General features: G+C 40.8%; 1 protein-coding gene across 1 annotated transcript; it reads right to left on the bottom strand.

Moving 5' to 3' along the window:
* Positions 1–3,333: 3,333 nt before the first annotated feature.
* Positions 3,334–9,821, bottom strand: atp1b1b (ATPase Na+/K+ transporting subunit beta 1b). Its single transcript, XM_067493753.1, has 6 exons — positions 9,606–9,821; positions 7,235–7,363; positions 5,811–5,966; positions 5,499–5,683; positions 5,006–5,089; positions 3,334–4,917 (listed from the first exon to the last, which is right to left on the bottom strand). The coding sequence occupies exons 1-6, from the start codon at positions 9,694–9,696 to the stop codon at positions 4,657–4,659; spliced, it is 906 nt and encodes a 301-aa protein (XP_067349854.1). The 5' UTR covers positions 9,697–9,821; the 3' UTR covers positions 3,334–4,656.
* Between the last annotated feature and the right edge of the window lie 1,315 nt (positions 9,822–11,136).

Here is an 11,136-nt window from a genome sequence, read left to right on the forward strand (position 1 = left end):
CATTTCAACATTATGTGTGGACAGAATGAATTCTTTATAACAGCTTACTCAGTTTCCCAGTGGGTCAGAGGTGGTTGTGGTGAGATGAAATCCTTGCTTGTGTCCTCTTTAGCTGTGTTCCTCACTGTTCAGTGGACACACTGTGTCCTGACAGTGTGATGCTATCTCACTGCTCCATTACTGTCATCTCAAACCCTGTGCACCCCTTGCTCCACCTGCCTCCATCCCTTTCTGTCTCCTTCTTTACAGCTGTACTAAGAACTGTCTTAATCAAGGACATGCACATTCAATGGGCCATCCTATTTAAAATAATTAACTATAATAACAAAACATTAGAACCATTTTTTAATATAACACAGTCCAGTATGGCCCCACCACCCATTTTGTCCTCATTAATAAACAGATAGTAGACTTATTACCTTTCTGACATATTCAACTTAACTGATATATTATAACCTTGTAAAAGTAAAATTTACAGCAGAGTTGCCATATTGGATTCCATATTGTTTACCTCATAAAGTGGCCAGAGTGTATTTCTTCCACAGAGCCACTGGTAAACTGTTCACGTATTTATCAATATTAGTTTTTTTGAATACCAATGCTTGCTATTGTAATTTAATTTCTCCAGTTCAGATCCTTGTTTTTTTCTTCATATGCAGATAACATGTTTTAACCCTTGTAGCAAGCACAGGTAACAGCCTGCATAGTGTGACATTCTGTAGCACAAATACAAATGCACCAAAAACTAGTCATCATAAACTGACTAGTAAGGAAGGCCACCAAGACATCTGTATTTAGCAGCTACAGCAGCTGAGACGTACAACATTTGCCTGTTTCATGGGAGAGCGGCAGAAAGAAATGTCGGCATGTTGAAGAATCTGAAGTGGAAGAAGGTCAAAGGAGACCATAATTGAGCTTTTGTCCATCAAGCTAGATGCTAGAACCTCAAAGTACCTGTTACTGGGTGATATCAGGTGTCCTATCAGTGCTGCTCAGTTTAGGGATTTAGTTGTGATAAACTCACAGAAAGGATCACCAGTTCCTATAAATCCAAGTACCAGAGCCCTGGACTCTAACTTTGTTCTGGGACTTGGGTTCACTCAGTAACAACTATAACCTAAGCAGACAAACTTTCCTGACTGTATCATTTTGATAAGTCTGTTAAGAAAGAGCTTAACTTCAATTGGCTTTTGTTTTTCAATTCTTGTAGGTGTTGCCTATAATAATTGATTAAATGTGTCCCAAAACCTTCTACAAAAGAACGTGGGTTGACCTTGTTTGAAGATTAGCTTTTTGAGATGTCTTGCTATAAAGAAGAACAAAACCCTAAAACTGAATACTTTCACAATTGAAACAAAAAACCTGGGTTGTTAAGCAGATTAACTGTCCCTGCTGAACCCAGTGGCTGCTGGCCACCCAATACCTGCTGTCCGGTTGAGCGTGAAACAACATCCCTCTGTTAGCCATCACAGAGCAGCTTCTTGCTGGTAACCACAGATCTGTGCATCTGCAACTGATCTTGCAGCCTCATCCTGCCTGAACGTAGGGATCTAAATGACTGAGCAGTAACCGAAGTCACCCTCTTGTCATCAGACCATGCAGGGCTGCTTATACTGTGGCATAACACTGAGTGTAGTTTCAGTGTCACATTGGCCAACTGAGTCACACTTGATGCTTTTGTTCCTGAGCAGCTCTTTCTGAAACTTTTCCAGACAATGAAAGTGATGTACATCAGTGAATCAAAACATAGGACCTATAATCTGCCAGCGAATAACAAGATCAGTGTGAGTGACATCATAGTATAAGGTTTAGTAAAGGTCTCTCATGCTGGGATGCACTGAGCTCTGGGTGTTTAAGAGACTTTAACATGTGCCCTCCACGATGTCTACATTCAGCTGGGTACATTGTGAAAGACCAACGCTAATAAACACCCTCAGAATGTTTCTGCATTTACCTTTGGCAGTGAAACAATGAGAAATAGTTAAAATGAGTTTCCTTCATGCAGTGGATGGGTTCTCTAAGTAGGGCAAGTATCTCAAATGGCAGGAATGAGTTTCCTCTTGGTGCCTGGGCTCAGCCATAAAGATAGGCTGAGACATTCTGAAGAGGGTGAAGAGTGAAGTCTCTGCTACTTCACACTGTAAGAAGCAGGTTTAGATGGTCCAGGCACTTTTTCAGCATGTATCCTGGATACATTTCACAGAGGTATTAGTCCAACTGGTAGGGTTGACCCAGAATAAGCTGTACTATACATGAAATCTGTTGTGATAAAGAGTTAAGATCCCCCGGGATGAGCTGGATAAAGGTGTTGGGAATAAGTATGGACTGCCTTTCTTAGTCTACTGCGTCCATGTCCCAAGTCTGGATTAGTGACAGAAAAAGAGTAGATGAATGGATGGATATCTGTCTTTATGTGATGGATGGACAGCTCCCTAGGTGTTTCCCAAGAGGCCCAATCAGGTGAATGATTGCAGCAGTATTGAAAACATCTGTTACAAGGCATAGTAGACTGAAGTGAAATGAATCAGCCATTATAAAGTTTGAGGGGACAGGGCACCTTAGATGCTAAATTTAATTGGCCTCGATGAAATAGTTAAATTATTATTAGACTTTAAAATCTCTCTAAGTTCCTTTTCAAATAAAAGAAACAACAGGCTATTTAGGCATCCGTAAGCACTTGAGTGCTAATGCAGCGATAATAACTATGATGCATATAAACCAGTGCCAGTGTGTGATTTGCATCAACACAGTTTATGTTTTCTCAATTTCCCACTGACTATTGGGATAATTAATGGTTTTACATAGTGTCTATGGTACTACAAGAGAAATCATCCAAGTGACAGACCCAAACCAGCATCGTTACTAATATAACCAAATATTTCCACATCTACAGCTCTCCTGCATTTTGAGTAAGATAGGAGTGATTTCTTGAGTTAGGAGAGTTGAATATTTGCTCTTACTCTTATACCTTAAAGTAGAACCTAAATTGGGGAATTCTTACCACTTTTTCTTCAGCACAAACTTGGGCCTCGCAAAGAAAAATACGTCACACAGGAAGGCAACTGCTGTGGTATTGGCCATTTGTGTGTCTCTTTGAATTTTTAAGCTTTTGATTGTTGCACGATGGCTGATTAAACCATAACTCTGAGCAAAAATGTTTGGCTAGACTCGAACTACAAATGCATTCAGCATATGACTTGGACACACCTTTTGGCAAGGCCAGACTGTGGGACAGCTATGCAACATATAAGCTGTGGACAAACACTTTCTGATCAACTGCTAAGGGTTTTCTTAAAGCATCGCAACATAAAAGACAAAGACAACAAACAAGAGAAAGGTCCAATATGATTTTATTTTCTTTCTATCTTTGATTGGATGACAAACGGGATCAATTGATGGAAAGCTGGCTCACATTAAAGTCAAGTTTGAGTTTATATCAACATGAGATCCTATGGAATATTAGCCAACATCATAGTGATAATGATCTAAAGCCATGTGTTCCGTAGCAACTTGTCTTTTTTTGAAATGCTTGAACATTAGGTCACTGTGGAATTAAACAGCTCATTAACTGTTAATTCTACATCTAACTACATTGATGGCAAGAACACAAATCATCTAGTGAAAGGCAGAACAACGAGTTTAGCACTTAACATGATCGTAAAAACAAGTACTGCATTGCTTCCAATAAACTCTCTTTAACTTGTCACTTTGGTATTGCATTTATACATTACAATATTCTGCAAAGAAACAAAATGTACAACTGCATAAATATAAAATTCTTCCACCATGTTTAATGGCTGAAACATTCAGAAACAAACACCACAATGCTGTGATGAATCCAGCAAAAACAAGAACTTCTTAAAAACTTGAGTTAGCACCGTAGTGTCTAACACGCTGGACACAATTCTACATTCAAGGCAAAAATCAAAAAAGAATGAAACAAAGTAATAAAACCCCTTTACACATTAGGTGATTTAATAAAGCACAAAAAAAAAAGGCCAAGTAAAAAGAGCTTCCAGTGATCAGGTGAAAAGAAATTAAAAAAGGAAAGAAGTTTCCTGGAGTGCAGCCTTTCCTGACACAGATCAGAAGAGTGTACCGTATCAAACTAGTTACATCATTCAGTAAGTGGTCGTGTATGTTCATGTTTGACACACACGTGTGTAGCAGTGATGCCAAAGCTTGCTCAAAGAAAAAAAATGAGAAGAGCGTGCTTTTGGAAGGAGTGGAAGTTGCAACTACAGCACACTCCAAAACTATCTAGTGAAACCACATGAGGCAGCGATATGCAGAGGGGACAAACACAGCTCGCTACACGTCAGAGATGGAAACATACTTTACAGTCATCAATGAGCATATGTCCCATGGCTTGTGGAAAACATCTCATTTACAGCAGAATAAATACTTTTATTAGGCCTATTGCTACTCGTTCTCTAAATTACATTCTAGACAGAGGTGTAGAAGCTATAGATGAAAGGCAGATAACACATCGGTCCCCTATCAGTTTTTTCTTTCACTACTCATTCATTCAAGACTACTTGTGATTGACTTAACTGCTACAGTCTACCCCCCTCACTTATCTCCTATTTTAGACTGATATTTAGTTAAGGGCTGGGGGGATTAGTCAGGGGAAAAGTGCTAAGGTCATGATGTCGGTCATAAACTGTTAATCAGAATCTTGATGTCAAAGCGTCCCTGGTAGCGGTCCTTGTCATTGTAGTCAATGTTATCTCCGAACACTTTGCACTCGATGCGCAGTTCAGTGTTCAGGGTCAAGTTGGTGAACTGCAGCGCCACCAGTGGCTGCAAGTACTGTGGATGCAGCAGCTTGCCATAGTAAGGGTAATACTGCAGGGGGAAGCCGCTGCCGATACCGTAGTACTTGATATCTCCAATTTTACCAGCATCCTCCTCTTTCTGAAGGGGTGAGAAGACACAAATGTTTGCAATGACAAACCTTGTACTGAGATCTACACTTAAAAAGAAACAACAACAAAGCATGTACCTTGTTCGTGCAGTAGATAGGGATGACATTGGGCTGCACCTTGGGTTGAGCCTCTTCAGGGATACTTTCATTAGAGCTAGGAGGCTGAACACAGATTAGCAATTAGTATGTAGAATGCACCCAAAGTAATTCACACAGAATTCTTTATACTTATACAGAATACTATTTTACTGTGATGAGAGCTGGTTTCTGCCCGGTTAATTTAGGAACAGTAAACTCATCAAAAAGCTACAGATAAACTCTTGATCTACAGAGGTCATGCAGCACCATTTTAATGTATAATGGTCTGACTATCACAGTACAGGCAGAGGTCTGTGATCAGATGTCTGGATTCAGATAACGTATCCAGAGATAAAGATCACAGGCCTAGCTATGAGATTACATTTGAAGAATGAAGAGTGCTTCTCAGTTGGAAATAAAAAGTTAGCCTCTTGTGTGCGCTCTCCTGCAAAACATGGCTGCATTTACAAACAGAAAATTCATTCAAAATTACCTTTGGACGGAAGTTGACAATCCTGTTGAGCTTTACAATCAGGCAGGGCTTGCCATCTTTGAAACCAAACTCTCTGTCATCGATGCCAGAGCAGGGTCCAAGTAGGCTCCTCGTGAAACGACAGGCCTTCCTAACACCCACGTCACTCTCCAAGTCACCACGATTCTTGTATTCAGCAGGTTCATCTGTAGGGAGGAGAGGGAATGGGTAACTTGGGTTTGGACTTATTAATGTCAATCAAGTTTGAAATGACGCATGTCGTTATAAAGCGAGCTACAGTACGAGGAGACAATGGGATTCAGTTTAGGCTACCTCCACAGTCCTCGAACTTCATCTGGTCTCTCTGGTGTTCGTCATCATATTTGGCAAGAAATTCCCTTAAAGCCTTAGTGTAAGGCAGCCAGGTCTCTACGTCATTGAGGCTGAAGGACACTTCAGATTTTTCTGATCGTGGGGTGTGCGTAAGGCCTACAGAGAAAAACACATCAGTCGTATGTTACCAACAGTCACACCACTGTATAGGATTCTTCTTCCGCATGATAAACTCTATTTTGCATGCCATCCTGTGCTTGCCATTATCACATGGATTCGAATAAGCATGTCCAACATGTGCATGAAAATAAATCCTACATGTTGAGCAAGCAGAAAAAGTCGATCTTTTAAAAGTCTGAAAATTTGATACTTGAGCTTAAATATCTTAGTTGCTCTGAAACATTCAGAAAGATTGACTATGTAGGAAAAGCTCATTTTTGGCAACTTTTGCAGATTTAGACAAGTGATCAATATCAATGTCATGTCCGTTTGTCCAGGATACAGATAGTATTTCCTACTGCTGCCAGTCTTTGTGCTAAGACAGGCAAAAAATACAGAAGAACATCCGGACATACAGCCTCACCGTAACAGATATCTCATGTGACTCCGGGTACAGGGCCATTTGAGTGGTTCTTAACATGTCTGACTGGTACTTTAACCCAAAGTTTAACTCCTATAGGTCCACCTATAGCACTAATATGGCCCTGCTTGACTGAACTCTGCACATGCATTCACTAGGGGACAACAAACAAAAAGGCTGGGCTTTAGAAACAACAGATATTACAGAGGCTTGTATAAATTTGACGTTTTAATAAACAGAACATTTGCTGTACGGATATCAAATTAAAGAACCCCTTTTAACAGTCCTACTACACTGTTACCAGTGATACCATATCTAGATTACGGATAATTCCTGTGCAAGTGTATGGGTCACCCTATCTCACCAATTTAGGACATCCAGGCTGTAAAAGATCACTGCAAATGAGGCCGTCAGGCACAGAGCAGTTTTTCTGACTGAACACAGATAACCTAGACATTTTAGAGTCCCTGAATGCACCTTGCCTGTTACATTAACGTAAAACCTGCACACAAAGGAAAATAATTCAGTTTCCAGTGAGGCTTCAACAAGAAGAGAGAAAATGTCCACTTCCGCTACCATTTGGAGTTGAAGGAACTGTGAAATATTCAGGCTGTCAGCTGTTTGGTTAGTTAGGCAATCAAACAGCATTCGACTTAAGGTGTGCCGCAAAAACAATATCGAGGTCAATAAAAAAAATCATCATTATTTATGTCCAGATATGATATAAGTAAATAACGTAATCACCTTGACAGTCACAATTTAAATTTTCTAGAATCAGCTGAGCCTAACATGACATAATTTGCTTCTTTATTTATTAAGAAAAGAAGGGGGTTTCACTTCTTACCAGGGGGTGCGACTCTGTCCTGCCAGGTTGGCCTGTAGTTGCTCAGTGTGAGCAACATAGCCTGGATGGTGCCGATGAAGATGGCAGCCAAGCAGCCGTAGAAGACAACATAGAACAAGATAATTTTGACTGTGGAAAGAAAAATAATTAATATGAGGGGATCATAATCATATTTTAACCTGTATACAGCTGCCTTAAAAAGCCCAGAGAAAAAAGTTAATCATCATCTTATGCAATTAAGGTGTGGACGGGTAATCTTGTTTTACATGTAATGTTTTTGTGGGAATCAATGGCTTAAAAACTAGCCTTCCAGTGTCTCAGTGTGTGAGAATAGTAGTGGTAAAGGGGGGCAGACATCTGTGGACACTGGCGTGTTGAGCAGCTGCAGGGCTCTGTGGCTGGGAGAAGAAGAATCCCATCACAGCTGTATGAAAAGAAAAACCTCACATGACATCTGAGCTGCCAGTAACATGCAGGAGATGGCTCTGCTCTTTAGCTAGACTTGAAGCCTGAAGAAGGTGGAGGGTCAGAAAAATGCCACAAAATACAGATTTCAGCAGTCAAGCCTAACATTAAGCTACAAAAGCTACACAGAAACATCTTCAGCCACAAGGAGTACAGACCTAAAATCTGACTCAGTATTTATAGCAAGGCTTGAAAAAAAAAATGGCTTAAGGATGGGGGAAAAAAGATTTAAGGTTATACCTGAGACCTGTACTGAACACGAACATTTTCGTTGGTAATACCAGAGCTAGTGTCTCCACTATCAATGATAAGGAGCTACAAAGCCAGCATTCATAATAAAATAAGCCAACAATGGCATCCTTTGTCTTATCAGGTATCCAGGGGCGTAATGCCTGTGCATATAAGCTTGTAACTATCCAAGAAACTGTGGGCTCCTCATGCTAATCATTATTTTACTGACATGAAAGACCATTACAGGAGAGAGAGATTTAAAGTTCTGTTATCTGTACTGCAAGTAATAAATAAAGCACAGCTCAAGTTAACCTTGGAGTTAACAGGGTACACATTCAGTCTTTTTTCTGCAGGTGACAACATCAAAATGTCATGACAGTCTGAAGTAATTTATTAACAACACCTAATATATAATTACTTGAGCTTGTTGGATGCAAGGACATAAAATCAGAGCTTATATTGTCTGGGTGGTGTAAACCTCATATTGCTGTTAATCTATAGCACCTTATCTCTGCTGCAAAAGGCACAAGGACAATTTACATTCAACCTTGCATGTTCAACTTAAACAAGCGATTCTAAAATACATCTGCTATCTTGTTAAGTTAGTCCCATATAGATGTCATATATCACAATTTTCAGCACAACACTGCAGATGGCAGTGCGGTTCCCAAGCCCGGTACAAATCGGGAAGGGTTTAGTCAGGAAGGGCATCCGGCGTAAAAACTGTGCCAAATCAACATACGGATGAAATATCCGCTGTGGCGACCCTGACCTCTCGGGTCAAGCCTAAAGTACAAAAAAACTGCACATAGTTTCTTATACAGATCAACAATTTCAGATGACCTCAGAAGGACAAATGTGAGCCCCCCCCCCCCCCGTCAACTTTGCTGAGGTGGAGCCTGCAGTAGCCTGACTGCCCTACTGTTCCTGAGCTCTGATCTGAGCTGACATCGTGTCACTGAAACTATATTGTACTCAGATATTAAGCTGAGACTAAGGAACTGTGTGACTTTGAGGGGGTGGTACAAGGACATGCGCAATGCTTCAGCTGCTTGGGAAAAGAGAAGACAGGTCGAACAAGTTAATCAGTTGTATTGTTCATTAGATTACAGTGAAATCTGATCAGAGCAACCCGATACGGATCAATAGTCCTCTCCCCATTTCCTAGTAGACCGGTTTCACCTTGACTCACCTTGGACTATGATGCATTTTTAACCCTTTAACTGCCCATTGAAAAAGTGCAAAAAAGACAACTTGACATTTCCTCAAAAAAAAAATAGCTAATGTGGAGAAGGACCGGGCTCCAGTCAAGAGCAGGCGTTCCAGCGTCTGCCTGCTCTGCAGCTTCTACGCTCTCTGAATGTGCAATAAGATCATCGAAGTGTAACACTACAACTAGCAAAACCACACAAGTCACTACCTCTGTCTGACCGTCACGAGAAGGTATTTGATCAACTACAAACATTGTGTGACTGCAGTGAGTTTCTTAGGTCACAACGTGGGACATTTAAATTAAGTTAAAGTTGGTATTTTTAACAGTACACCGCTCAATGACGCAATAATCAATGGTGTTGCCGGGTTGTTCCTGCAGCGAAGTCAAATCAAACAGGTGGTGAGAAACACGAGGCAACCACGAACACCCTAGTAGTTAGTGAGCCACCATAATGTTACTTACACCAACTGCCTCCGGTACGTCCCAACAGCTCTCCTTTCTCCGAGTTCCATAGAAACTTCTTCCATCCTCCATCGCCTTTATTTGAAGACATGATGGTTTAGTTCCCGTAAATGTGCTCCTTTAACTGTTCTTCTGCGGACTCCCTCCGTGTGGCGACCAACTCGCGAACTGTCGCAGAGGCACCCAACTCGCTCCGCTGGAATGCTCACAATATAACCTCTACTCTTCGGCTCCGCCCGAAGCGCTCCACAAAATCACCTAGCGGCGGGGCGGAGCAGAGGCAGCCAATAAGGACGCGGGTAAAACGTGCGTAGCTCTGACGTCAAGAAGACGGACAGAAAACCTATAGAGGCGTCAACATTCACCGCTATACATAACCTGGCTGAGCTCTGCAGATATGTCTGTGTAGGCATTAAGATGGGGTTTGTCCTCTGGTAGTGTGGTAAAGTTATACCTGAATTTTTAGACCTAAATGTTGTATGGTACTGTTAAACACACTCAACAGGTGATCATTATTAATAATAATAATTTCAATAATTTTAGATGAACGGGTTTATTTGTCCATATTCATTGTTGTGAGAAAATGGAAGGTAAAAGCCCCCCCCACCCAACCTATTCTATGTAAGACCCCAGAGTGAGAGAGATCCAGTTCAAATCAAGCCTCTACATTGTCTGCTGTCATTTTTAGTCAGTGTTTGTTTGCTGTTTGTGGCCATTGTCTGTGTGTGTGTTTTGAGTAATTTTTTGAGTTTTAGTCATGATATTTTTTTTCTTCATTTTGCATCTCTTTGTGATCCTTTTATGTGTATTCTGCTGTCATTTTTGTTTCTTTGTTGTAATCTTTCTTTGCTAGAGATAATTTTACACCTGTTTGGGGTCATATTGTGTCTCTTATTGTTTATTGTGCTTTTTCAAACAAGAAATATTAATTACTCATTCCGAAGCTTTGTCCCAGGACATATATGCCTCAAATGTCTAATTGATGTGTCAGTCAAGTTTCAGGAAGAAAATCTGGGCCCTAACAAAGAAATTCAGCAGCTTTGCCATAGTAAATATTTATCCAGCTCTGAGGCCTAAGGATAATTTGCTCCCTCACCTCCCACTGTGCCATCACAACCCTACCCTTCATACCCCTTACCCCAACTGCACCCCTATCAATCGGCTGCTTGTCATGAATACGAGGCAGAGATAAGAACAGAGACACCAGCCTGAGATAATCCAAGACATGGGTTTTTGAAGTGTCACAGATCACAGAGGGACCAATTCCCAGTGAAGCTGTACCTTAAGTTTTGTTTAGTTTTTAGTTTGAAGCCAGTGACTTATAGTTCAGCATGACTGTTCAGGTTAAGTCACTGCATGTCAACAATTACAACAAGGCACACACAGAATGCCAGATTACAGTGCACCACCCTGCAATTGTGAATTGTAAAACAGTCATTATAGTACAAACACATGCACTCATTTTATCCCCTTCGCTAACGAAATGGAGATGTTTTGGCTGATGCCTGTGTGGCTCACACTTGTATCTGTT

The sequence above is a fragment of the Channa argus genome, chromosome 23, assembly GCF_033026475.1.
Source record: "Channa argus isolate prfri chromosome 23, Channa argus male v1.0, whole genome shotgun sequence".
Classification (NCBI taxonomy): domain Eukaryota; kingdom Metazoa; phylum Chordata; class Actinopteri; order Anabantiformes; family Channidae; genus Channa; species Channa argus.

What these genes read in the sequence shown, in the direction of transcription:
- atp1b1b (XM_067493753.1), bottom strand. Translation starts at nt 9,696, where the DNA reads ATGTCTTCAAATAAAGGCGATGGAGGATGGAAGAAGTTTCTATGGAAC. An exon ending in TTGTCAACTTCCGTCCAAAG is followed by an intron (nt 5,090 to 5,498) that starts GTAATTTTGAAT and finishes ATCTGTGTTCAG; the next exon opens with CCTCCTAGCTCTAATGAAAG. An exon ending in CTATCTACTGCACGAACAAG is followed by an intron (nt 4,918 to 5,005) that starts GTACATGCTTTG and finishes TCACCCCTTCAG; the next exon opens with AAAGAGGAGGATGCTGGTAA.